The 27,829-nt window shown below is 42.4% G+C and overlaps 1 protein-coding gene across 2 annotated transcripts; it reads right to left on the bottom strand.

Annotated features, from left to right (window-relative positions):
* Positions 1–6,162: 6,162 nt before the first annotated feature.
* On the bottom strand, positions 6,163–27,225 carry LOC132872784 (major histocompatibility complex class I-related gene protein-like). 2 transcript variants are annotated; one of them, XM_060907865.1, is made up of 7 exons: positions 26,909–27,225; positions 21,365–21,631; positions 10,799–11,074; positions 10,330–10,629; positions 10,085–10,240; positions 8,524–8,556; positions 6,163–8,317 (listed from the first exon to the last, which is right to left on the bottom strand). In XM_060907865.1, coding segments are annotated over exons 1-7 (1,101 nt in total). In that variant the 5' UTR covers positions 26,976–27,225; the 3' UTR covers positions 6,163–8,315. The 2 variants fall into 2 exon arrangements, with proteins under 2 accessions (XP_060763848.1, XP_060763849.1); XM_060907866.1 differs by lacking the exon at positions 8,524–8,556.
* Positions 27,226–27,829: the final 604 nt, after the last annotated feature.

Consider the following 27,829-nt stretch of genomic DNA (forward strand, 5'->3'; position numbering starts at 1 on the left):
TATGTGAATGCTGGTAAGCAATGGAGTTACGTCAGGTTTAATGATATTGTATATCAGTAGTAGTAAGTTGATTGTGCACTTTGCAGTCGTGATGCTGAATAACATAAGCAGCTTCCCACCCTGTTGTTCTGTTTCAGGGTTAAGCTAATGGTCAGCTTGTGAACATGTACACGTTCATGAGCAGCACAAATTCGTGTGAGTGTGTTCGTGTACATTAGCCAGACTGTCCATAGGGCATAGAGGCAGGGGAGTTTATCATAGCCGTTTGAAATAGCAGTGCAGCAACCTGCACATTTTTTTCGTCACACTACCCGATCAAAAAAGAAAAGAAAACTCCGTCCCACTGCCTGTCATGCACTATTGAAAAAAGCGCCACGATTTGGATTCACCGGCATGCCACTCGCTGTTTGAATACAGGCTAGCAGCAATACTAAACTCTGCAAAATAGGCTGACTGTGCGCGGGACTCTCGGTTCCCGCTGTAACACAGTGTTACGAAAATAAATTGTGCAGTCATCCAAACCATGAATTTACATTTAGTATATCAGGCTACCAGGCCGCCAAAACAATGGTTTGAATGACTACAATTTAGAGAGCACAACTCTGTAACTGAACAGGTGCATTGGATATTTCCCAGTGAGGTCATTTAAAAAGTCTCTGGGTAATTGTTCAAGGAAAGATGAATCCCGCGCACTGTCCTTTCCGTATTGTTCCTGAAACGTTGCACTTGTGGTAAGGAGGACAGTGCGTTAGCCACGACCGAAACATTGTGAGCAAAGTTCCTGTGGAAAGGAATGCGCGGGATGCATATTTCATTTAACATTTATTTTCGTAACAATCTATTATAGCGGGAACCAAGACTCCCGCGCCAAAGTCGCTCTATAGACCCTTTTCAGTCACGTGATCTTCGTAACAGCGACCGCCATTTTGGACATGTAGTGGACTTCGGCTCGAATCGGTTTGAATGCGAGGAAGGCGACAAACATAAAAGAAAAAGGAGCGAGATGCAGAAAACTGTATTTACTAGTTTACTGTAATTATGATCTGGCAGCTACTTACACCGGATCCAGTGTAAATAGCTGCCGGAGCCAACGTCCGAGCTAGCGAGCTAGCGCTGGCTCTGGCCGGCCGCGCGCTAGCGAGCTAGCTCGGACGTTCTAATTTACTGTAATTATGATCTGGCAGCTATTTACACCGGATACAGTGTAAATAGCTGCCGGAGCCAACGTCCGAGGTTCCGGAGCCAGCGCTAGCTCGTGGCCGGCCGGAGCCAGCGCTAGCTCGGACGTTGGCTCCGGCAGCTATTTACACTGGATCCGGTGTAAATAGCTGCCAGATCATAATTACAGTAAACTAGAATGGAATGTTAACAGCAATGTAATGCCTTTTCTGGCTAATTTTATTTGTCTTACCTCCAACAAAGTGGTCACTACACAAGCGTTGGTATGCTGCTATCCATCTTCTCCGTCGGTCAGCATCTACCGGGATCCGATAAAATGATAACCCTTGCCTTGTTTGTTGATGGTTACTACATCCAGGTACACAACAATATAGTGGCATGATGGAAGTCTTGCTGAAAATAAACACTTTCTTTGCTGCCGTTCCTCAATGCTGGCTGTGGTAAACTACTGGTAGTACATGTCCAAAATGGCGGCCGCGTTTGTCGTGACGTCACGTGAAAAGGGTCCATATGTCCCTGCTCTGCACAGGCTGAGGCAGCCTCGGAGAGGGAGAGAGAGTGCTTTTGCACCTCTGTAGCTTGTCATATGGGGGAAGATGATGTCACTTTTGCACGGGCGAACAGGTCTTCTTTTTGAGACCTAAATTATGTCTGACACATTTCTCTATCCTTTGGTTGTTTTTGTTTTTTACTGGCGCAAACATACATTGAAGTCACTTCAGGTTTCTCCACGTGTATCTTATTAATAATAATCATCTCATCTGACGTGATTAGAGATTGGAGGAGCTCATGCCCCTGTTAACCCAAGGTGCCGTCCTGCCCTCTTTTAACTACGCACATAACAGAATGCCAATTCTCTGTTTATTTTTCTTGTTGGCTGATGACAATGTGAGAAACTTAGTTGGCTTTCAATCTTGCAATCAATTTTGCCATCAATAAATAACTTTGAGACATTATTACTGTTTTATGTATTTCACAGAACATGAGTATTTAAAATGCAAATATTTAACAGGTTGGGCACATGTGCCAGAGATGTTTACTGACATTTACTTATGTATTGCCTTTTCAGTGTATTAAATTCATATTCTGCTGCTAAAATTACGCCAATACGCCTAAGGTGACTTGACATAGCCTGTGACTTGACTTGCCCAAGACAAAAAAGACTTGGGACTTGAAGGTTAAGACTTGCACATGTGTGACTTGGTCCCATCTCTGGGATTTAGAGTCACCAGTTAACCTAACCTGCATGTCTTTGGACTGTGGGGGAAACCGGAGCACCCGGAGGAAACCCACACGGACGACATGCAAACTCCGCACAGAAAGGCCCTCGCCGGCCCCGGGGCTCGAACCCGGACCTTCTTGCTGTGAGGCGACAGCGCTAACCACTACACCACCGTGCCGCCCGACGCTGAAAAATACGAGTCATAAAAACAAATCAGTCTGAGTTCAACATCCAGTAAAGCTTATTATATTTAGAGGGAACTTGTAAAAGAGCTCGCTTCCTGCTCCCTGACCGGATTCACGGCAGTGGGTGAGCGGGTCGCATCAGCATCCGGCCGCTCGCTTCGTGCTTAGCGCCAAAAAATTCCCAGAAGCCTTTGCGCGTTGCGGTAGCAGCACTGTGCTGTATAAACACCGCCACCTACAGTTCTTTACTGCATAAGCGGCGCACACTATCTTACTGTAAAATAATACGCTGCTGTACTGTAGGTTTTACAGCAACTGTTTACAGTGTACAAAACCACACATTTTAGTGAAGGAAAAAAAAATGTTAATTTAAAAATAATATAATGGCAACCCAGGCAGCGCGGTGACGCCATTCAGCTTCCGGGTTATTTCCTCTTCAGCGCGAGACGCACGTGCCCGTTTCTTTCTAGCCAGCCTCAGAGCGCCCCCTAGTGCTCAACAGGGCATAGTGATTATTCTCAAACTGCACAATCCCACACTGTCTATTTCTTCTAAAGAGAAGAATAATTCTGTAGAACAGATAGATAGATAGATAGATAGATAGATAGATAGATAGATAGATAGATAGATAGATAGATAGATAGAAGCTTGGCTGTGGAGATTTTATTTGTTTGAGTGTACAGTATACACTCACCGGCCACTTTAATAGGAACGTGTTGTTGATTGTAAGATCCCTGTTCTTGGCTGCAGGAGTGGAACCCAATGTGTTCTTCTGTCTGCTGCTGCATGCTGAGATGCTTTTCTTCTCACCACGGTTGTAAAGAGTGATTATATGAGTTACTATATCCTTCCTGGCCAAAAAGCTCAAACCAGTCTGGCCATTTTCTGATCTCTGAGCCTCTCTTATCAACAAGGTGTTTGTTTCCACCCACACTGTAAAAAATGATTTGTTATTTTAACTTAAAAAAGTTAGTGCAAGGGTTGCCTTAAGGGCTGCCTTAAAATTTTGAGTTCACTTAAATTAATATAGTAAGTTCACAACAATTTAACTTACTATGTGAATTCCAGTGAACTCAAAATTTTAAGGCAGCCCTTGCACTAACTTTTTTAAGTTAAAACAACAAATATTTTTTTTACAGTGCACAGAACTGTCACTCACTCACTGTGTTTTTTGTTTTTCGCACCATTCTGTGTGTGAAAACCCCAGGAGATCAGCACTTTCTGAAATCCTCAAACCAGCAGCCCATCTGGCTCAAACCAACACCCATGCTGCCCCAGTGACAGAAAGTCCCACAAAAATGGAGATCACAGTTTTTCCCAGTCTGGTGTTTGAACATTGTGAACATTAACTGAAGCTCTTGATTTGTATCTGAATGATTTGATGCATGAAGGGATCGACTGATTAGAGAACTGTAGAAAACAAAACAGCAGGTGGATGTGGGGGTGTTCCTAATAAAGTGTCCAGTGAGTGTATGCAGAGTGAACAGAAGGGATATACAGGGGTTTGGGAGTATATAGAGAGTGTACAACATCTGTCTGCTTTAACATGTAGAAATTTTAAAACTAACACAATTTCTCTTCGAAAAGCATGACAACAGAAATCTGTTATTTTCTTATCGGACTAAATAAAGACGTGTGTTCAGTAAACTGGTCAGTAAACAATAAATAATGTATATGATGTACACACACACACACACACACACACACACACACACACGACCCTGACACTGTGTTACTGACTGAAGAACAACACATGAGGTCTCCATTTCATCACGTCTCCTCTTAGTTTTCTTTTTCCAGAATTGTAGAGCAGAAGAGATTTTAATTTTATTCATAATTTTATTTCATTACAGTAGAGGAAATATAGTCTGTCACTGTAATAACACTGTAATAAAAGGTGCATTTATAATAGATTTCTTAAAGTTCCCCTGTTTGAGTAGAACACTTCAAAAACTCAACAACAAAACTATTTATCTGGTTTCAGAGCGCGTCAGTAAAACAAATGTGAACCAATTCTGGTTTTATTTATTTTTTAAATTAATTAAAACTAAGTGGATAAATCATTTATTCCTTTAGAAATTACTAGAATTCTCCCTTTATGCCTTTTTACACCATTTTATTATTTATATTTCTATTAATATGCTATATTTAATAATTTGCTTTTTATATTTTATAATGCATAACTATTATTATTATAAAAATCAATCATTATCCAATACACTCTATCTGCAAAAAATATTTGGAAAATAACTTGTCGAAAATATATTTTGATATTTTAGATTCTTCAGTGTCTCCAGTGTCCCCTTGAGGACTCTTTCCACACTCTCGGTGTTTTCTCACCCAGCTTCCTGAGGGAGTCACCTGGAACACTTTTCAGTTAACAGGTGTGTCGGCAAAAGGGAATTAGTGGATGAGTTTCTTGCCTTCTTAATGTGTTTAAGATCAAACAGTAAACAGTAAATAATAACGAGACCCTCAGTGAGGGCGTCGCTCATTCCGGCCCTGTGAGAAATCAGATCTGGGTATTAGTTATATCCACCCGAGGTTCCTCTACCTTCATGCCAGAAAGAATCAAAATCAGTGAAGAACTGAGGGAGAAGAAGCGATTTGTGTGGAAACTGCTCGTTAAGGATCGATTAATTACTCCATATAATCATTATTAATTGCAATTATGCAAATTGGAGTAGAAGCCATGTGCACCCCAGGCAGACCCACCTTCCTGCCAAAAAGAATAAAAATCAGTGAAGAATTGAGAGAGAAGGGATTGTCGTGAAATGTGGACGACGACAGACAACACATGATGGCATTAAACTCATCACCTGTCGGTCGGAGCTAATAATACAGTAAATAACCCGATTCCACAACTGTAGTAATCCATATTATATCAAGAACTGAACAACTCAGGAAAGAGAAACAACATCCATCGTTACTTTAAGACGTGACTTTTAATGAATAAAAATTTACATTGGAGTATTTAGAATAAACAACAATAACATTATATACACACACACACACACACACACACACACGGCTGCCCACTGCTCTGTAACAGCCCCCGGGGAGCAGTTGGGGGTTCGGTGCCTCTCTCAAAGGCACCTCAGCCTAAAGCCGCCCCCGTGTTAACCTCACCGCACGTCTTTGGACTGGAAGCACATTTTAAACACACAAGCAGCTGGAACTACACCTGGAACCAAGTGTTCCATCTTCCACCTTGTAAGCTATAGAACACCGGTATGAAGAGGACATCAGTTTGATGCCTGCTCAGGGTTGGCACAGTGGTACAGCGGGTAGCATCCCTTCCCCCTCCCCCCCAGCCCCAGCGTCTCGGGTTCAATCCAGAACAAAGCGCCTGATGAGGAAAGGAGTGAGTGAAGGACTCGCTTTCCAAAACCAAACACAACACGGTCATTTCCATTTGAGCGAAAACGTTTCTTCAGAAGACGGAACTCGTTTGCAGCGCCGTGCGCTCAGGCGGGAAGAACGCTGTGTGAAAGCAGCCGGTGGTCAGAAGCAGTCATTAGTTTGTGTCGCAGCTTTCATACAACGCAGTTCAAATGACTTTCAAGAGCGAAGCAACACAGAAATAACAGCAACGGTTTATTCATCATTTTTTAAAACTCATTCCCAGATATGTGTGTGTGTGTGAGAGATGGAAATTAACTTTCTCACCCAGCTGCCACTGTGGCAGGTAAATTCTAAAATCTAGCAGCCACTCAACATTTTTTCCAGCCAGTTCATATTCAGCCGTGATATACATTATAATGCCTAGAAATGTTAATATTTTCCAATCCATACTTTGTTACAGAGATGATTATTCAGTTATTATGTTAAAAATACAGGACATTAGGGTAGCCTAAAAATGTCTTTATGGTCTTTTTGGCCATGTCCAAGGGTTATTTACGGTACAAGGTAAATAAAGGCAATAAAGAAAAAGTGATTCAAAATGATGGTTAGAAATCTATAGCATTATCTTCCAGCAACTACAGGAGTCATCCTGCTTCAACTTACTTGTTCAACTGAGCGCTGGAAACACACAAAGGAAGTGAAGATTGCATCATTAGGTGGTTATCTACCTGCAGCTATAGAATGTATTCCATTAGCCGATTCCAACTGCATTCAACTGCTCGAGACTCGTACAAAGAAAACTAAAATTGTATCATATCATCCAAGTTGCTTTATAGAAAAGCCGCTCCCCAAGTCTCAAACAGATGCCAAATGAGAACTTGAACAACTTACTATAGCCAAAGATACTCTCTGCTATAGCATAGCTAGCGACTCGCTTAGTTAGCTAATGAGAAGACACTGACTGACCGATGGAGTAAACAAACACTTGCGTGCACTGCCATTCATAATCTTTGAATGGTCTTTTTTTCTTTGCTATGGCGCGGGCATTGCGGAATAACAAGGCCATTTTTTCCAGCTGTGCTACCTTTAGGCTATTGAGCGTTTTCATGGTTCGGCTCTCTCCTGGTGCCGATTTCCCGTTAGCAATTTTGGTATTGTGGATATGGCACTTTGACGATTCGTGGTCTTTCACGGCCTCTAGTTTAAGGTTTTTTGTTCCAATAATAAAGCTGTTCAATCTCTGGGTCTCTGATGCGTATTGTCGACACACCGAGCAGAACATCATCCCCTCCTCATAGACAAGCCACTGTCTGCGCTCCCCATCAGCCGCTATTCGCCATCTCTCATTAAAGTATTGCTTCTTGGCCTGTACACTATCGCTCTGCTCCTGCTGTACACTCTCCTCAGCTCTCCTTTTCACTCCTGATATAAAACGGCACATTTTTCCACACGTTTACCTATTTTCTTTCTGACTGACAATTGATTTCACGTCTGCTGCCTGCTACTTTTCTTTCGCGCTGCCCGCTCTCGCGCTCTCTCTCACCGTACACATTCGAAGCCTGCACTATCCTGTAATCCACCTGCCATTATAGTCTATGTTAATGTTAGCTAGGGTTTTTTTTTTACCTTCATTGTGTAGCTGTGAGGCTGCAGTTTGAATTCCTTGTCCAGTGTTGGAGACATGGTAGACAAATCCAATGAACGAATGGCGTAGCCTACCATTCCTGGTGACGGCGCATCATAAATGGAGGACAAAAACACTAGTGTCGGCGCACCATAACAAACTGATAGGTTACTGTATTTTTCCGACTTTGTGCAAAGTTGTCAATCAAATCCAGAAGATCCAATTTACGCGCACGGCATTCTCAGTCGACAGCAGGCCTATGACAAGTCCAGAGAGACGCTCCATTGAGCTCCTGGGCCAGTGTGCTGTTTACCGTTTTGCATGTAATATGCATGATACTCTGACTCGCACATACAGGGCCTGGGATAGACTCGAGTGCTATCAATCAGCTGCGTGAAGTCACGCTGTCATCACTCAATGACAACTAAACATTATTAGCTAAGCGAGCGTTAAGGCTACATGCTTACTCGGAGTTAATACTATCGTTCATTAGACGAACCTATTGTACGACTTTGTTTACCCGACACAGTGGCGGGTACATTAACAAAATTTCCCCGCCAGTACACATATTTACCCGCATTTGGCGGGTGGTTAATTTCCATCTCTGGAGTGTGTGTGTGTGTGTGTGTGTGTGTGTGTGTGTGTGTGTGTGTGTGTGAGAGAGAGAGAGAGTTCCTCATCTCTTCATATCAGACACGTCGTTCTCCTCTGGACGAGATCTAATCTCTATGTTCCTCCCTCACTTCTCTTTCCATCTTCCTCCTAGAAAGAAGGGATTGAATTCAGTAAACACCGTTTTCACTCTTCTCTCATTTGCTCGTGGACTCCGGCACTAAAAAGTTGTACTGATCCAATTTAGAGCCTGTGTGTGTGTGTGTGTGTGTGTGTGTGTGTGTGTGTGTGTGTGTGTGTGTGTTAAACTGTTACAACTAAAATTATTTAAAAAAAACAAAAAACAGCTCACTTACAGACATCGGCGGTGAACGAAACGTGTCTGAAGTCTGAAAGAAAGAAATAAAATTGACAGTCAGTCAATCAATTAATTAATTAATTCCCCTCCAGTGTGACTTTTATCCCCAGTTAACATTCCAGTTGTGATCCTCAGACAGTCCCAAGTCAAATGTGAGATAGAATGTCTCCAGTGAGTCCTGGGTTTGCCGCGGCGTCCCTGTCCCTGATACAGCTTCAGTAGGAGTCGACTGGGGGGTGGGGAGGGGTGGGGGTCGGATCCCTTTAACGACCCAAACAACCTCGATCCAGACGAGCAGCGGCGCTACTCTGATACTCTTCTGGATTGTCGAACTCCTCACCCCATCAAACAAACCCGCAGAGGAACCTCATTTCCACTGGACTGACTACATTCCACTCACCACAGACGACAGGGACGTAAACAGAGCTTCATCTGATCCCCCTGCAGTACAGGGACTGGAACAGAGCCTCAAATGGACGCCTTACTGTGTTTGGATCTGTGACTCCACCATCGAGCCTGCACCTTTCCTTCCCACACACTACCTCGGCTTCTTTCCCCACCGCTTTCCTCCACAGGATGGGTGATGAAGGCGGGCCAGGAGGCAGTGCTTGTGCACAGACTCCGCCCACAGGGATTACAGGGTCGGAAGAAAATTATTTAAAAGACTAAACACAATACAAGGGTTTCGTTTTTGAAAAGCCAGCTGTGGAGAAGATGAAATACAACCATTAAAGCTGGACGGCCTTTCAGATTTTTCAAGTGGAGGTCAGAAAAAGAATTTTCCCCGACACACAATTATTTTCATTTAGTGACCGAAAGCTACTGAATTCGAATCACAGACTTCCAATTTTATTCTTTTTTTTTAATAGAACAGTTAATGAATTTATCTCCACATGGCCCGAAATTCTCCGCTATTTTTTCCTGCTTCACCATGACCCAATTCAAGATCACGCATCATCACATCACGTGGTGGGCTTTCCCCGTTCACGCAAGGCATTGTGGGATACAAATCTGAAACAGGAGAGAAAAATGGAGGACGCGAGTGTGCGAATGAAACGTGAAAAAGCGACTACAGTAACAGAAAGAAAGCGAGAAGAAAAGACGTTCTGTTCTATACGAAGGAAAGGAAACGCAGGGCCAAACATAAATATGGGCGCTCAGCGAGCACCTCGGTGTGATCAGCTGTTCGTTTAGCGACAGAATGATGGAACTGTCAGTGCACGCTCAAAGGGAAACCTGTAGATGGCAGTAATGCAACACTGTGGATGCCAGCTGCTGTAAAACCCAAAAGAAGATGAAGAAGGTAAACCTGCGCATGCGCACACGGACTTCCTCTGTCTGCGCGAAGCGAGCGATTTCATGCACATTATTTGCTTTAATCCCCTCAAATTAAATCACTTCCCAGCCACAGAAATAAACAGATCACAATGACCACATTTCAGACGGAACTAAATTTCACCGGTTTTATGAAATCGAAAGGCCATCTCGCTTCAGGTTGTTTTTTAAAAATTCTCAACGTTTCAAAATGTGTTTTGTGGTTTCTTATTTTTCCTTCTCACCATGGATTGTGTTCTTCTTCCAGATGAGAATTCCAGCAACACTGGCAGCAAGAGCCACAACCGCACAAACGACAGCAATCGTCCCTCCACCTGATCCTCCGTCTATCGTCCCTCCACCTGATCCTCCGTCTGAAATTTCATCCAGCGGAAAATAACCTGTAGAATCAGCACAGATACTTTATTATCCGCTGCATCAATAAATCACCTTCACACTGTGTAGTCTGATGGGAAAGTGTTTCTCCTACAGTCGTATCTAAACCCGATCATCTCCACAGGCAGCACCAACTCCTTCTCCAAGCTGCTGTGCTCAACCACGCAGGTGTAGTCGTGTTCTTCTGGGAACATATCTGTAGGTGTCAGAATGCTCCTCTTCTGGAAGCTTCCATCCTGGTTGGGTAACGTCTCTCCGAGCTCCACGCCCTCAATCACGTCCTCTCCGTCCTTCTTCCAGGTGATGTTCAGGGCTTTGGGGTAGAAACCTGTAGCGTGACACACCGCTGTTTGAAAACTGCTGTAGTCCTCAAACACTAACGCCTCGGGACGAACTGCAGACACACACACACACACACAGTAAACCACTCTGAGATAAATAATCAAACGGAGTTGTTTCTCCGAGTTGTGAAGGACAGCAGTGTGTGTGTGTGTCTAGTGAGTGATGTTTCTTCCCTACATCTTTATGAGGGATAAGTGAACACACACACACACACACTTTACCTTTCCTCTCCAGACTCTCTCTGCCGTATGGCACGGATTTCCGTAACCACTCGATACACTCTTTCTCCAGGGAGCTCTTTGTGTGTTGAGCCTCAGCTCCTGTCGACTCCCACTTCTCTTTAGTGATCGCAGCTTTATCATTCGCTGCAGTCCAGGTGAGAGTTTTCAGATCCAGGTTGATGAAATCTTCTCCATCATAACCGTACTGATCATAACCTCTAGTGGTGCCGTCGTCATCGAGCTCACAGCCGAACATCCTCTGGAGTGTATGAACTCCTGGAGAGAGAGAGAGAGAGAGAGAGAGAGAGAGAGACTTTTCACACAAGTTAATGTCAAACAGTGGAGGAAGAAAACATCTTCAGGGTTTCCCCTCGAAAAAGTTGAAGGCAGCTTGAGAACTGCAGTCAGTACAATCTCTCTGAAATAATTCAAAGTTTATTTTATATCAGCAGATCACGTTACATTCAAAAGCTGAAACATGCAGGCATTCATTTAATATATAAAGGGTTCGTTAAAATTATGTTAACACTAATGGATTATTTTTCTCCTGAATGTGTGGTGCGCTGTGACCGCTACTGGTGTAATTGGGTCCGACTTTTTTGACACCCCAACAGTGACATCAGACGTCTCGTTACAGATGGTGCAGCAGTACGCCACTGATGAACTTCCACTACAGATCCGACTGGTTTCTACCATTTAAGCGTTAACATAATTTTGACTAACCCTGTATTCCAAGCATTTAGCAGATGCTCTTATCCAGAGCGACATACAGCAGACCCAGAGCAGCCTGGAGAGCAGTTGGGGGTTCGGTGCCTTGCTCAAGGGCACTTCAGCCATTCCTGCTGGTCCAGGGAATCAAACTGGCAACCTTTTGGTCCCCAAAGCTGCTTCTCTAACCATTAGGCCATGGCTTCCCCAATCAGAGATCCATATAATTTACCCACAAATGTATTTATTTATTCTGCATTCTGCACACTTCTCTCTCTTTCTGTGTGTGTGTGTGTGTGTGTGTGTGTTCACAGCTTCAGCTGGGTTAAATGCAGATGAGGAATTTTGCTGTGCTTGAGTTTACATTAGACAAAAATAAAAAAATTAAAGGCTTCTTCTTCTTAATTGACCCACAAATGTATTTATTCTTCCTGAAAAGAGTTCAGCAAACCAGCTACCAGATTTGGGACACTACGACATCCTGAACTATTTAGCATTTGGGACTTTTAAATACACCGGAGATGCTAAAGGCAGACAAAAGTACAGATGCCGACCGAGATTCCAAGGCAGGTTTCGTGCCGGAATGTTCTGGGAAACTCCTGATAAAGAACAAGATCAACTGTGAGCTACTGCTCTCTTCCGTATCCCCCCGCTCTCGCTTAGATCAGAACGCAAGCAATCGAAGGAATAGGACACTTATTATGAAAGTTTAACTTCAGCAAATAATGAATCCTGAAGCAAGTAAAGCGCAGCGTCTCTCCCCAGGGATTTCAAACAGCATCCTGGGAAACCGTCATTCTGAAAAAGCATTTTGCTTCTTGAAATAGCGTCAAAATCCACTCTATACGTTTCATAAATACGTTCAGTCGGTAAACAGAAAGTCGATGTGCAACAGACCTGAAAACGGTACACACGGTAGAGAACCCCAAGCTGAAGTTTGGTACCAAATACCAAGTGGCTATGATTTGTGGTTGCTGAGAAAAAGGGTGTTTCGGACAGATGGAGATACGGACAGAGGTAAACCAGTATAGCCCACCCTCTTTCGGAGTGGGGGTATAATTAATAAATAATAATAATAATAATAATAATAATAATAATTTAAAAAATACCTTATTATGATAAAGGTAAGCTCAAATGTGGACTCAGCAGTAATACACAAGCCAAGGCCGAGAGCTAGCATATTTTATGGTGTTTATCCGAGTCTACATTATCAGTACATAAACACGCTGCTCGTCGAGCCAAGCATTAGGTCGAATAAAATACATCGCATCCAAAGCCTACATCCAGATATCTGCAGTTGCCATGACATCATGTAAAAACGCCCACGATGCTGTGACCTTATCGTTCTGTTCACTTTTGCTTTGTTTGTTAAACAAGTTCTAACAGCAATCGGGAAAAATTCTTCAAGCAGGAACCCTGCGTCCCGGGACGCATTAAAATTCTGAACATGCATTTTTTTAGCATGCTTGTGCGTAAAAAATGCACGATTTCTGCGTTCATGCGATCCCTGGTAGGCCTAAATTGTAAGCGTCGCGGCAGTGGTTTAATAGGTAGCGGCATGTCACTAAGCGTATTGGTCAATAAATTAAGCGTAGCAGGGTCGCTACGCTATGACACTTTAGGGGAACCCTGATCTCGTTACTTTACCGACTTTCTCCATCAGAGGTAATTTAATCATAAAATCATTAATCCCTGAACACCAAATAACATTTCACATAAGGATTTTTTTTTTTAAACACACCCACAAGAAAAGGTAATTTAATTTCATCTTTCTCTCTAGACCTGGCCTCGCCAACACGGTGCCCGCGGGCACCATGTAGCCTGCTGGGAGCCTGGGAGGCGCCTGCAATGGATGCTCTAAAAATAGCCAGTGACAACTGCACTGTTCAAATCTTATTTGGTAATCTTTAAAAATAAAAATTATTTTTATTGTTTTCATGTTTTAAGACACCTTGAAGTTTAATCCAGAAGTATTTTCTAAAAATCCCCCTAACATTTTTTAAATTAAAATAGAAGCCTAATGTAGATCATTTTCTTTGCCGGTTTAAAGTTTAGCCTACTATGCCACCGCGCCAACTCCCCTTTGCGTTCAGTTCTCAGTCATTAGCCCGCCAATGGATAGCGATCAACACAGTGCGAGAAGCTGTAAATTTTCTGTAAAGGTAGTTTTGTAAAAGCGTTTAAACGTGATGCAGGCCTAGACATTAAGCATTTACCACTGGTGGCCCATTGGGCCAGTGGAATTGAAAACTTACTGGCCCAAATGGAAAATGTGGTGGCCCGAATGCGCGCGGTACCCGAACCACAGCTGCCGCAGGCAGCCGCTGCAAGCACCGAAGGTGTTTGTACAAAGAGGGGGGTCCGGGGGCCCTCCCCTGGAAAATTGATTTTTCAATTCATATTCGTGCATTCTGGTGCATTTTAAGGTGAAATTAATGAAAATAAGATTATTCATATTTTGCCAACATTATTATATCTTTATTGTTTGTTCACATTGATATTTTATTGTTTGCATTTCTTGTTCTATCAATTTCTTAGTTACATTTAAAAATGTCCTTTGTTCTTGTTCTCTGTTCGTTTAACACATGCTGTTGATTACTGTTTTACATTAACAATTGTTTGTATAAGTTTTAGAATAAGCTAAGTTTTGCCTCACCATGCAACTAACTTGTTTATAGAATAAGCTTTGCCTGTAACCCACCCTGTGTGATGGAGACATATTTCCCTTTTTTGTCACGGTTTCAACTTTGGCTCATATATTCTCAACATTGTAGATATTGAATTCTCACCACTGTAGATATTCTTATAGAAATAGAGGTACAATTAACTTTTTAAATACACCTTTATATAATAGCCACAAGACACACACAGGCCAGTCCCAAGTCTGGATGAAAGGTGAGGGTGGCATACTAACCCTCATCATGCTGGATTTAAATGGGCATTTTTATTGCCCATGAAGAAGTTTTATTTCTTAATTAATAAAATATCATGAGAATCACTGACAAACCATACATTTCCTGAAAGGGTGGACTTTGGGGAATAATCTAGTGAGATTTTTGCAAAGTCTTACCTGCTCGGGGGTGATTTATAACCCTAATTACCTGTTAATTAGCGAATTAACAGGTATGCTCAGGTGAGCCAAAAAGGGGTGAAATGTTGTATTTTTTTTAATAAGACAAGATAGAAACACCAAATTTTCAGGATATGTCCTTGGGGGAACTAGTAGTTCTGTAGCCTTAGACGGGGCTGTAGAAAAGTACACCCAGCTAATATCTAGACTTGGCCAAGAGTTTGAAGAAAGATTTCATGACTTTGATAAACTGCAGCCTTGTGTTGCATTCACTGCTCATCCTTTCATGCAGTGTGACATCACATACATTTCTGAACAACTTGGTGAAATATTCAACTTGAATGCTGATGAGATTGAAATGGAAATCATTACGCTGCAAAACGACGTTACTCTCAAAGCCCACCAGGGATCCTCAAACTTCTGGTATCTTGTGGACTCAGAAAAATACACAGGTGTGCACACAGTAGCCTTGAAAGCTGCGTCTGTTTGGTTCGACACATCTCTGAGAGTCAGCTTTTTCTAACATGGATTTCATTAAAAACAAACACAGAACTTGCTTAACTGATCTACAGCTTGAAGATTCACTCAGAGTTGCTGTGCCAAGCTACAGCCCTGACTACAGGGCACTGGGGGACTCAATGCAGTGTCCGGCTTCCCACTAGGAACCATTCGCATGCAAAAATCAACGCATGAAATGCATTTTAAAACTTAGAAGAATATTAAGAGAATGCTCAGAGAATGATTTCTTGAATGTTATGAATCTGCAATAAGGTGAAATCATTTAAGGATGCAGTTAGGGTACTACTAACGCTGACTACCCTGCATTACCTTGCGCGAGCCCTCTTAGGTGTGTCCGCCTTAACTGTTCTTTTGGGTAAGTCTCTTGCTTGCTATGTGGGTAAGCTTCTTGTTAGAATAAACTATTGCTCTCCCTCGGGCTGGCCATTTCTGTAGCCTGCCCTCTGGAGTGTCAAGTGGTGTATCCTGTTGGCTAACGTGTTAAGATCAGGGCGCAGGCGTCTGGCTAGCTGCTCTGTGTGTAGCTTACGCTTGCTTGCTTGGATGGTGACCTGTCACACGTAGGTTATTCTGTTCAAGTGCGTGCAACAGTGACTCTACTCTGGCTCCTTGTTTTGATCTAAGTCACCTACACTGGCTTTACAGTGAGCCAAAACTTTCGCATCGGCTTTCCTGGGACTTCTCCATGGCGCTTAAATATTCGTCTGCCTATCTCCACTATTTGGGGAATAAAACATATAAATTCCCTGACACTCTGCTTGCACACAAACATTTTGGGTTCCTGCGTCCGCCTAAATATATACACAGGGGCTCTGGACGGACGTTTGCGCGCCACCAACATCCAAACAACGTTGATTCGTTTTGGAGCTGGAATCGTAACATCAAGCGGACTGTCGTTGAGAGGCGCTCTGTTGACTTTACGAACTTGTGTTCCATAAATTTAGTTAAAACTTCACAGAATTGCCCTTCCTCAAGAAATGCGCAGTTTGCTTTATTAAATGTGCGATCTCTTAATAAAAAAGCACCCTACATTAATGACTTGATCACTGATGTTGGCATAGATCTACTACGTTTAACTGAAACTTGGCAAATACCAAATGATTTTCTGGCTTTAAATGAAGCTGCTCCTGTAGGATATGAGTATATGGAGAAGCCACGTTTAACTGGGCGGTCTTGCTGTGATCTATCGCTCCAGTTACAGGATTGTATCTATGCCCTTGCAGGATTTTTCATCATTTGAATGTCTTGCTCTGAAATTTACTGGTGGTCTACCTCTACTGCTTTTGCTCATCTACCGGCCAGGGCTCGACATTAATGGTTGTCCGCTTGTCCGGGACAAGTGATCCTTTATGTCGGACAAGTTCATCGTCTCAGTTACTTGTCCGATCAGACAAGTGCCAAAATACGCTGATATTCGGGTTACATATCAAATTTATCAGTTTATTCACATGATTTCTGAAGCATCTCACTTGACATATTGTTTTGATGAATCGCCGGATGTTTCTCTTCGGAAAGAGCGATGTACGCATGCGCAATATTCTGCTTGCGAAACTGGCCAATACCGCTTCGTGTATTTGAGCTGAAAAGTAAACGGTCGTTTACCAGACCCTCCAGGATTTCGCGATGTTGCGATTTGCAACTTCAACGCAAATTCAACCAATCCCCGCGAATTCAGGGCGGTGTTGCAATTATATCCAATCACCACAACTTTCCCGCAAATTTGACCAATCGTTGGCGTCGTCTTGAGGTGACGTCGACAAACTACCTTCCGCCTTACTTCCGTGTATACGTTCAAGAGAAGCAGCATGTGCGAGTCAGTGTTTATATAGGCTTAAATTCTGTTACTGAAAGTGTGTTGTGTTTACAGTGAAGGACTGTGTGCACTTTACATTATTTTTTTTACTTAATACAAGAAATTAATGGATGCCAACATTTTTGCCAAAACGGTATTTTATTTTCCATTGTTTAGGCAGCTTCAGCATCATACTGTGAGATTCTGTTCAAATTGTTTTTTTTCTTCTATGAAGCCTGAGCCATTTATTTTATTAGTTTATAATTATTGTTTAATTTAGTCTTCAGGAGAGACTGCCTGCACACAGCACTAGTATTAATAGGTTTTTTTTCTTACATGAAAGCTGAGGCATTTATATTATATTTTAAGGTAACTTCATGTTGTGCTGTGAGGTTCTCTGCACTTTAACTTTTGAACCAACAGGTGCATTTGGATAAGTAAAGCCTATTTTTCGGCATTTTTGTAGTCCTGGTAATCTTTTATATTGGTAAAGTTGTTTATAGGACCATTTCTCAGTGTCTTTGTTTTTTTAATCAATAGTTTTTCAGTAATAACTTAATATTTAACATATCACTCAATTTTAATCACAAAAAGTGAAAATCGCAACAATTTCTCGCAACTTTCACTTCCTCCTGCAATGTAATCGCAACAAAAGCCTAAAAAACACCACAACTTTCATCGCAACCAATAAATACCATACAGGAGCCACAATGAATAATTAGACAACAACAATTAATCAGTGGAGGATATATATTCAAAGTTAATAATTTAAAAATGAAAATATACTGTATAATTTTAATTTTCTGGTTTTCAATTTCTCATAAATAAATTAATGATTGATGGAGTCCAATTTTTTCTGCAGTGAATAGATTGTGTTAAAGTAATTCTGGTGAAATTAGTTTATTACAAATAGTTTTTGTGGGGTTTTTTTCTCAAATTTTTCTTCGGACAAGTCAACTTCACATTCAGACAAGTAAATTTCCTTTCAACTTGCCCAACAGGACAAGTGGTTTCAAAAGTTAATGTAGAGCCCTGACCGGCCTCCCAGAGTTTCCTCTGTTTTTATTAATGAATTGTCTGAGCTGCTTTCATCTGTCAGTGCTCTGTGTCCATCTATACTGGTGCTTGGTGATTTGAACATTCATGTTGACTCAGATAACTGTGATTTTTGCTAAAAACTTTGTGGCTATCCTTGATTGTTTTGATTTCACCCAACATGTAGATTTTCCCACCCAGTCAAAGGGTCATATCTTAGATCTTGTTTGTACCTCTGGCATCACACCATCAAATTTATATTCCAGAGATTTCTGTGTTTCTGATCACATGGCTATTTTATTTAATATTGCCGTCCCGGAGCCTCTCCATCGCAGGCGTGCATTTCGCACCATCACATACAGGAACACAAAAAACAGTTACAGCTGATTTATTTGACACACTACATCCTATTCTGACCATTAAATCATTAAACTCATCCCCTGAGGAGTTAGTCATGCTCTACATCTCTCACCTTGCTGACTCTCTCAATCACCTTGCCCCCCTGAAGACGCATACTGTCTCTTTCTCTCACTCTGCTCCGTGGTTCACACCTGAGCTTCGTAAAATGAAGGCTGCTGGTCGGCAGCTGGAAAGACTTAGTCGTAAAACTGGCCTGACAGTTCATGCGCTGGCATACAGTGACCATGTCTCTGCCTACAAAGAGTCTCTAATTGATACCAAGACCAGCTATTACACCACCATCATTACCAGAGGCCAAGGAAACCCGAGAGCCCTTTTTTCTACTGTAAACAAACTTCTCTTGCCTGCTAAAAACTTTCCTCTTACTCCTTCCACCGATCTTTGTTGTACATTTCTTGAATTTTTTCAAAACAAAATTAACTCTATATACAAGCAGATCAAATCCACTCCCATCACTCTCTCTAATGCCCCCTTTCCCTGTCCACCACCAGCTGGATCTTTCTCTGCTTTCTCATTAGTCGATCAGCAGTATGTCCTCGGCTTAGCATCTAAACCCAGGCCTACCACCTGTCTCCTCGACCCTATGCCCACCTCTTTGGTCAAGATTTGCCTGCCAATTCTCTGCCCCCTGCTGGTCAAGATAATAAACTCGTCCCTTTCAACTGGATTAGTCCCTCAGGCTCTCAAAACAGCAGCCATCACTCCTGTCTTGAAAAAACCTGGAGCAGCTATTGATGATTTTAAAAATTATCGTCCCATTTCCAATCTTCCCTTCATTGCAAAAGTCCTAGAGCGTATTGTTGCCAATCAGCTCCAAGAGCATTTAGCCCAATACAACCTTTGGGAGAAGTTTCAGTCTGGGTTTAGGGCCATGCACAGCACCGAGACTGCCCTGGTCAAGGTTGTCAATGATTTGCTGTTAGCTGCGGACACTGGCCATGTCAGTATACTTGTTCTCCTCGACCTTACAGCAGCTTTTGACACTGTATGTCACAATCTTTTATTGAGCCACTTAGAAACTCTGCTTGGCATCACTGGTTCTTCTTTAGCCCGGTTCAAATCTTATCTTACCATGAGAGAACAGTGTGTGTCAATTGGAGACTTTAGATCCCCTAAATCACCCCTCCTTCATGGTGTCTCTCAGGGCTCTGTCCTGGGACCCTTACCATTTGTAATATACATCCTCCCTCTTGGCCACATGATACAGCATTATGGGCTCAATTTTCACTGTTATGCAGATGACACCCAAATTTACATTCAAACCAAACCCTCTCACCCACTCCCTCCGTCCAATCTTGTCAACTGTCTAAATGCAGTTAACAATTGGATGGTGCAGAACTTTCTTAAATTAAATCAAGACAAAACAGAAGCCATCCTCATTTCCACCCCTTCTACCGTATCTTGAAAAAACTGGAGCACTCACAGCTACGGTATCTATTCCTGGTTACTTCACCTCCACTACTGTTGAAGTAAGAAATCCGGGTGTTATTCTGGACTCTACTCTCTCTTTTGACTCACACATTAAAAATATTACTAAAACAGCTTTCTTTCACCTGAAAAGTCTCTCCAAACTCCGTCCCTCTTTAACTTCATCTGCAGCTGAAACGCTCATACATGCTTTTATCACCTCAAGACTGGACTACTGCAATGCCCTGCTCGATGGCATCCCAGCCAAGCAACTAAATAGGCTGCAATATGTCCAAAACTCAGCTGCTCGGGTACTCACTCACACCAGGCCCTGGGATCATATCACTCCTATTCTCTACAACCTGCCCTGGCTCCCAGTCAAATACCGCATCCAGTACAAAATTATCCTGCTTGTCTACAAATCCCTACATAACCTGGCCCCTCCCTATTTATCAAATCTCCTAACTCCATATCAGCTACCTCTAAATCTTTGCTCCACAGATGTCCACCTATTAGCGGTCCCTTACTCTCGGCTCTGCTCTATGGGTGACGGGGCTTTCAGTGTTAATGGCCCTAAGCTGTGGAACGCCCTGCCACTAGCGCTGCGCCAATGCTCGACACTGTCCACTTTCAAAAAACAGCTAAAAACACATCTCTTTAGCTTGGCCTTTTCTCTCTGACTTTTAATAACATTATTATTATTATTATTATTATTATTGATTTCTCATGATCTTATTATTGTTCTTATCCTATTGTTTTGCTTTTTATTGTTTGTTTTTTATGGTTCAGTGTCCTTGGGTACCTTGAAAGGCGCTTATAAAATGTATTATTATTATTATTATTATTATTATTAAGCAGCGTTTCAGCTTGTACGCTGTGTTCGAAGTGCGACTGTTATATTACTGCTGCACTGCAGTTTTCTAAGGAACGGATTTAAGAGTTTTAACTTTCACAGAACTGGTGCGTGTTGAAAAGGGACAATTATAACCTTTTATTATTGTGCCTTTGGCATTTCCAGACCTGTTTTTATGTAATAGCTGTTAATTGCAGGGAGAATATCAGAATGTATTTTTGTGTGTAGAATTCTAAAAGAGGGCAAATGCACTTTCCCAACATGAGATTACAACAGAATATGCTCATTATTATCATTATTAACTTATTAACATTCGCTAATAAGGGTTAGCATAATTAAACTTTAGAATTTGCAAAAAAAAGCTGGTAATTCCTAACAGTATTGATATGTTGAGATTATGATTATTCATCATTAAAATGTTCATGTTAAAATGCCAGTTTCTATTCCTTGATTGTTGTTAATTAAAAGCACATAATCCTACATAGTCTTATTTTAAAGGGATGCTAAGCCTTTTATTTATTTTAAGTAAATTATTTTGAATGACTAGCCCTCCATATAGTTTCTCATCCTTCGGGTAGCCCTCAGTCCCAGAAAAGTTGGAGACCCCCGCTCTAGACCTTTATGGTACTAGACTATAAATCACATCCTGTATCCATGATTAATCCTAACAGGCAGGGACTCAAACTCACAACCTCGTGGTCATTAACTATGAACCCATCACTGATATTTAACAGTAAAAGCACCGAGTGTGTTCAGAATTACCATTCGTGTGATTAAAGTCGATCGTTACTGCGGCCAGCAGCTGTGTGAGCTTCTCCTGATCACTCTGCATCTCCTGACTCTGCTTCTCCCAGTGATCTGGATCATCATCACGGATCTTCTGGATCCACGCCGTCCTTGGGATCATCTTGCTGACGCTGTTGTCATAGTACACAAACTGCTCTCCATCCACCAGACCCACCGCAGTGAACTGTGGGAACCCTGTTGGTGGTGTGATGGCAGTGTAGAGGTACTGCACAGAGTGTGCGCCTGGGAAATAAAGAGCAGCTCTTAGATCCGTCTGAGAAACACAACATCACAGACTTGCACAGCATTTCGGTAACAAACTCCAACACGTTTCTGGTCAATACAAAACGAAACCATCACTAACACTGAGAATATCTTCAGGGATGTCTCTCATCTCATCTCATTATCTCTAGCCACTTAATCCTGTTCTACAGGGTCGCAGGCAAGCTGGAGCCTATCCCAGCTGACTATGGGCGAAAGGCGGGGTTCACCCTGGACAAGTCGCCAGGTCATCACAGGGCTGACACATAGACACAGACAACCATTCACACTCACATTCACACCTACGCTCAATTTAGAGTCACCAGTTAACCTAACCTGCATGTCTTTGGACTGTGGGGGAAACCGGAGCACCCGGAGGAAACCCACGCAGACACGGGGAGAACATGCAAACTCCGCACAGAAAGGCCCTCGCCGGCCACGGGGCTCGAACCCGGACCTTCTTGCTGTGAGGCGACAGCGCTAACCACTACACCACCGTGCCGCCCCTATCTTCAGGGATGTGTTATATTAAACACAAATATAATGTACACAATATACCACATACATCACTGTCAGAATTCTGGACTCTGATTGGTCAGAAGGTGTTGATTAATTTCCTCCAACAGCAGCTCTGACAGCAGCACAGCTGCAAATTACAGCTTTTTATTCATGTACTTGTTCCGACGTGTTCTAGTTTCTATAATAACAGCTCACTCAGAAACACACAGTGCTGCTTGAAAGTTTGTGACCCCTTCAGAATTTTCTACGTTTCTGTAGAAATACAACCCCAATTCCAAAAGAAAAAAAAAAAAGGTTGGGACGCTGTGTAAACTGTAAATAAAAACAGAACGCTATAATTTGCAAATCATGGAAACCCTACATTTCATTGAAAATAATCCAAAGACTACATATCAAATTGAATTGTGTTTTGAAAAATATATGCTCATTTTGAATTTGATGTCAGCAACACGTTTCAGAAAAGTTGGGACAGGGGTGTGTTTACCACCGTGTTGCATCAGCTCTACTTTTACCAACACTCTGTAAACATTTGGGAACTGAGGAGACCAATTGCTGTGGTTTTAAAAGAGAAATGTTGCCCCATTTTTGCCTGATATACAATTTCAGCTGCTCAACAGTTTGGGGTCTCATATTTTTGTCGTATTTTACACTTCATAATGCGCCAAATGTTTTAAATGGGAGACAGGTCTGGACTGCAGAAGGCCAGTTTAGCACATGGACTCTTTTACTACAGAGCCATGCAGTTTTAATATGTGCAGAAAGCGGTTTGGTGTTGTCTTGCTGAAAGAAGGAAGGCCTTCCCTGAAAAAGATTTTCTCTGGATGGCAGCATATTGCTCTGAAACATGTTTAGATCATTCAGCATTAATGATGCCTTCCCAGATGTACAAGCTACCCATGTCATGTACATTAACCCCTTGGCTGCCACCCATAATTAATTGTAATGTGCCGGGCATACAGGACAAAAATAGGTCAAAATTGGGATATTTTGATAATCTTTCTCTAACTTGTTCATAACTTTATATTTTTAATATGTGGCAGCGGGGGCGTGGTCAAGCATCGGTCTGTGACAGGAGGGCGGAGTCAGGGAAGGTAAGTGGCAGAATCACTACACCTGTCGTTAATTAATGTGTTTGTGTCTTCCCAGTGACCGCGCCCTATTTAAGGAGAGAGAGCGAGAGCAGAGGGAGCTCTCTCCCCAACCAGTCGACTGGAATGTGTGTGCGTGCGTGGCTGAGAGTGAGTAAGATTTGCACTGAAAAGTGAAAATAGAGTTTTGTGAACTCAGTTCTGTCCTGCCGTCCTTCTGTGCTCCACCCACCTACACGAACTGTCACAGAAGGACGGCAGGACAGAACTGAGTTCACAAAACTCTTTTTATTTAGCTTTTCAGCTTCTATCTTTACTCTTTCATACACTCAGACACACGCACACACATCAGTCGTCTGGTTCGGGAGAGAGCTCCCTCTGCTCTCGCTCTCTCTCCTTAAATAGGGCGCGGTCACTGGGAAGACAGAAACACATTAATTAACGACAGGTGTAGTGATTCTGCCACTTACCTTCCCTGACTCTGCCCTCCTGTCACAGACCGATGCTTGACCATGCCCCCGCTGCCACATAATATTTATATAGAAAAATCACAAAGAACACTGTGGTTGAGTAAAAATAACTAGTAATCAAAAACAACTTCAAAAACATCCAAAAAAAAAAAACACAAGATAACAGGTCTCGTCAATGAGAACCTGTCCATAAACATGAATTACTAGTACTTGAAAACACAATGTACACCAAGGGTCCATGTATTCCAAGTAACTGGGTAACATGTTTATGATGGTCTTTGGTATGACCCGACCGTGAATAGAACTCACAATCTCCCGATCGAGAGGCGGACACACTAACCACTAGGCCAACTCGCGCTAATGTGCTACTGTGAAGTAAAAGTAATGTGCCATGTAAGGTGCATAAAGGAGGTGTTTATGACGAGTCGGGTACGTCATAAGGCACAGCGGTAAAGGATTTCATGACGTACGTGACTTGTCCAAGGGCACTGAAGGGGTTAATGCCCCCTCATACCATCACAGAATGCATTTCGTCCATCACGAAATGCATTTCGTCTAGGGGTCGACCGATAATCGGCCTGGCCGATATATCGGGCCGATATTCTGCATTTTTAGGGTTATCGGTATCGGCCATAATTTCCACCAATATGCCAATAACATGCCTTTTTGCAGCCATTTCGTTTCTAAGGCGACGGTCACTGCACGTCCTTTCCTGCACTTGCCTCTCTGAGTTCAAGAACATGGTCCCGCCCACCACAACATCTGATTTGTTTGGCACAAGAGATGTAGCCAATCGACACGTGTAGCTAAACGCTGTGAACTGTTTCAAGGCGGCCGTACAGGCACTCGGGCAGAAGCGGCACAAGGGATACAGCCAATCAACACGCGTAGCTAAACGCTGTGAACTGTTTCAAGGCGGCTGTACGGGCACTCGGGCAGAAGCAGATCCCACCTCAAGGTAAGGACATGCTGCTTTTGCCGCAATAAGTCACAAACACACAAGTTGCAAAAGCACAACATCATTATATGTTTACATTCTTCATCTACTACTCGTTAAAATTGTCCATTTGCATCTGTGTAGCCAGGCAAACTTAGCTTACGGAAGGAAGCACTTGAATTAGCCTACTGTACAACCAACTAGTCTCACTGAAACTACATGTAATGTTGTCCATAGTAAGCAGTCCCCAGCATAACGTAGGCTGCAGTCATTTTTAAATCCCCGTCTGGAAACGTGAATGTGTCAGTAGTTCTACTCGAACAGTAGAATGACAGCCATACAGAGAGGTGGTCAAGGGAAGACAAAATGAAACGTAGTGTTTGTGTTCTGTAGGCTAGCGCAAGCCTCCTGGCTATTTGTTATGGTGATGAGTAAACTTCGTGACGTGACTCGTGCTCAAAAAGCGCATTGCACTTGTATATGTTAGGTAACTTTATAAAGCGCTATTTGAACATTTAAACAAGCCAGGTGTGATATGGTGCTAGCAGGCTGTGTAATACTGTAGGGAGTTTGTCAGGACGCTTGTTGTGGGCTCAGTAATTAATTGTGTCGTGGATGCGCACTTGCTTGGATAAACGCTAATGAACGAAATACATCAATTAAACTCTTGACTTAAATGTTCTTATGCTACTTCACATTGCGCTGTAATGTACTCCACTAGTATTTATAATTCTTGCGCAAGTGATTCTCCTCGCTAGCGCTTCTGATTCGGAAAGCGATATACTCTTAAAGGAGCAGAGCCGCGCGGGGCCGCCCCCTCACTCCGACTTCCGTTCTCTGAACAGACTCTTACAGGAGCAGCCGCTCCTTTTAACCAGAGCTTTTAACATGCAGAGCAACTGTGCTTCCTTCACTACAATATAATCCTCCTAAATTGGGAATATTAGGCTCGGGCATTAAGCATTAGAATGTAGATGGTTACTTGTTAAGTTGTTACATAATAGGGAGTGATAGCCGACTTTATGTTTGATTTTACTTTTTAAAAAATGCTGCAGGCAGCTCCCGACACTTGATTTGTTATTTAAAAACTACTTGAAGTTGGTAAGTCTTACTTAGTTCTTAATGTAAAAGAATCCAGAGTGTATTTTCATTTATTTTCCACTGAAAATGGTGAGCTGTAATATAGCAGGGAGTGATTTTTTTTTTATTGGTGAATATTTATTTTATTTCTCATTTTATTCTAACTAATGTTTGACTTTATTGTACAAATGCTGCTGACATCTCCCTGCACAAAATTTCATGTTCAATTTTACAATTAAACATACATTTCATGGATATGAAGGTCTGTGTCAGTGTGTGCCATGTTTAATTTCATGTGAATTATAATGTTTACATTTATCGGTTGCACATACCGGTTATCGGCATCCCAATTCCATAATAATCGGTATCGGCCCTGAAAAAAAAAACATATCGGTCTATCCCTAATTTCGTCCATCACGAAATGCATTTTGTCCATGGAATGCAGTATGGTAGATCACGAAATGAATTTCGTCAATCACAGAATGCCTTTCGTACATCACGAAATGCATTCCGTCCACACAAGACCTTTGATTGTGCCGTTTTTCCAAATTATCTTTTATGACCTGCTTGCACATTCTTGTCCTCTGCTCCTGTGTCTTTTACTATGCTCAAGTTTGTTTACGTTCGGTGCACTGGCCACGTGGCGGACATATCCCAGAGTGCAACGCGTGTGCCCGAGCCACATAAACGGGGATGGGGTAGGCAAATAGACATGTATAAACCTTGTACAAACACTGCCACCTTGTGTAGCCTACTGGTCACGGAAAATGTGCAAACAGGTCATAAAAGATAATTTGGAAAAATGGCACAATCAAAGGTCTTGTGTGGACGGAATGCATTTCGTGATGTACGAAAGGCATTCTGTGATTGACGAAATTCATTTCGTGATCTACCATACTGCATTTTGTGATGACGAAATGGGCCCGGTGACACTTGGCACCCCATAGTATGACAGAAAACATTCACATGTTCACACAAGTCCTCAAACTGTCATGTCAGTCACTTCCCTGTTTTCTCTAAATGCCCTCAGGGACAAAATCCTGTTCCAGCTGTGCCAGACCTCCTCTCCAGCACACAGTTTGTGTCATTCCTCAATGATCTAATGACACATGAACACAATCCAGCAATATTCCACTAAATTATCCCAACATTAAATCCCTCTCACCTGCAGGGGTCGCAGGAAAACTCATGAGGAAGAACAGCACTTCCATCCGGACGGAACTGAGCTCCATCCCTGCAGAGCTTCAGAGAATCCTTTTGGTGAACAACAAGTGTTTTGTGTTAAAGCTTATTTGAGCAGGAACGCAGGAGCTCACAGTGAAGCAGAAGCTCTGTGCTCTTACACGGGGGGGAAAGCCAAAGAAATATCGCGATATTTCGAGGAAAAACAAAACGGGAGTTTGTGAAGGTCCAGCAGTTACACTCTCCGGCCTGTAGATGCCGCCATTGAGCAATAATTCAGTCCTGTATCACTGACACAAGGCATGCTGTGAATAAAAGGAGGGAAATTGCTCATTTCCTGTGTTTAAATCTTATTACTCAAAAAAGATGCATCATCGAATATGAAACTAAGTGTAATATTTTATCAAAAACTCAATATGAAGATAATTTTACTGAAGGATTTTTAGATAATGACCCTGATGGGCTATGATCCATCCATCCATCCATCGGGTTGCGGGGAAGCTGGCGTCAATCCCATCTGATTTTGGGGGACACATGGGATTCACCTTGGGCAGGTTGCTAATCTGTCACTTTGTGAACACAAAGAGAAACCAGTCACACTGCCAGCACACCACACAGCGCTTCAGAATAATTTTCGATGTGAGTGTGACTTCCATCAAGCACAACACACCCAGCCAGCCACAACAGACCCTGGAGTCTCTACTGGTGATGAAAAACCTCCTCAGGTGAAATAAAGAAGAAATACTGAGTTTTAGGACTGACCATATCAATAAACAAAGGCGAGTTTTTGAATTTCCAGTTTGATTCTTGAAAGAAATCTCCCCAACACGCCATCCATTTCTGAAAGCCTTACACTGCTGGCTACAATCTAAAATCTACATGTGAAGGACAGATTTTACATGAT

Source organism: Neoarius graeffei, chromosome 24 (genome assembly GCF_027579695.1).
Source record: "Neoarius graeffei isolate fNeoGra1 chromosome 24, fNeoGra1.pri, whole genome shotgun sequence".
Taxonomy (NCBI): Eukaryota; Metazoa; Chordata; class Actinopteri; order Siluriformes; family Ariidae; genus Neoarius; species Neoarius graeffei.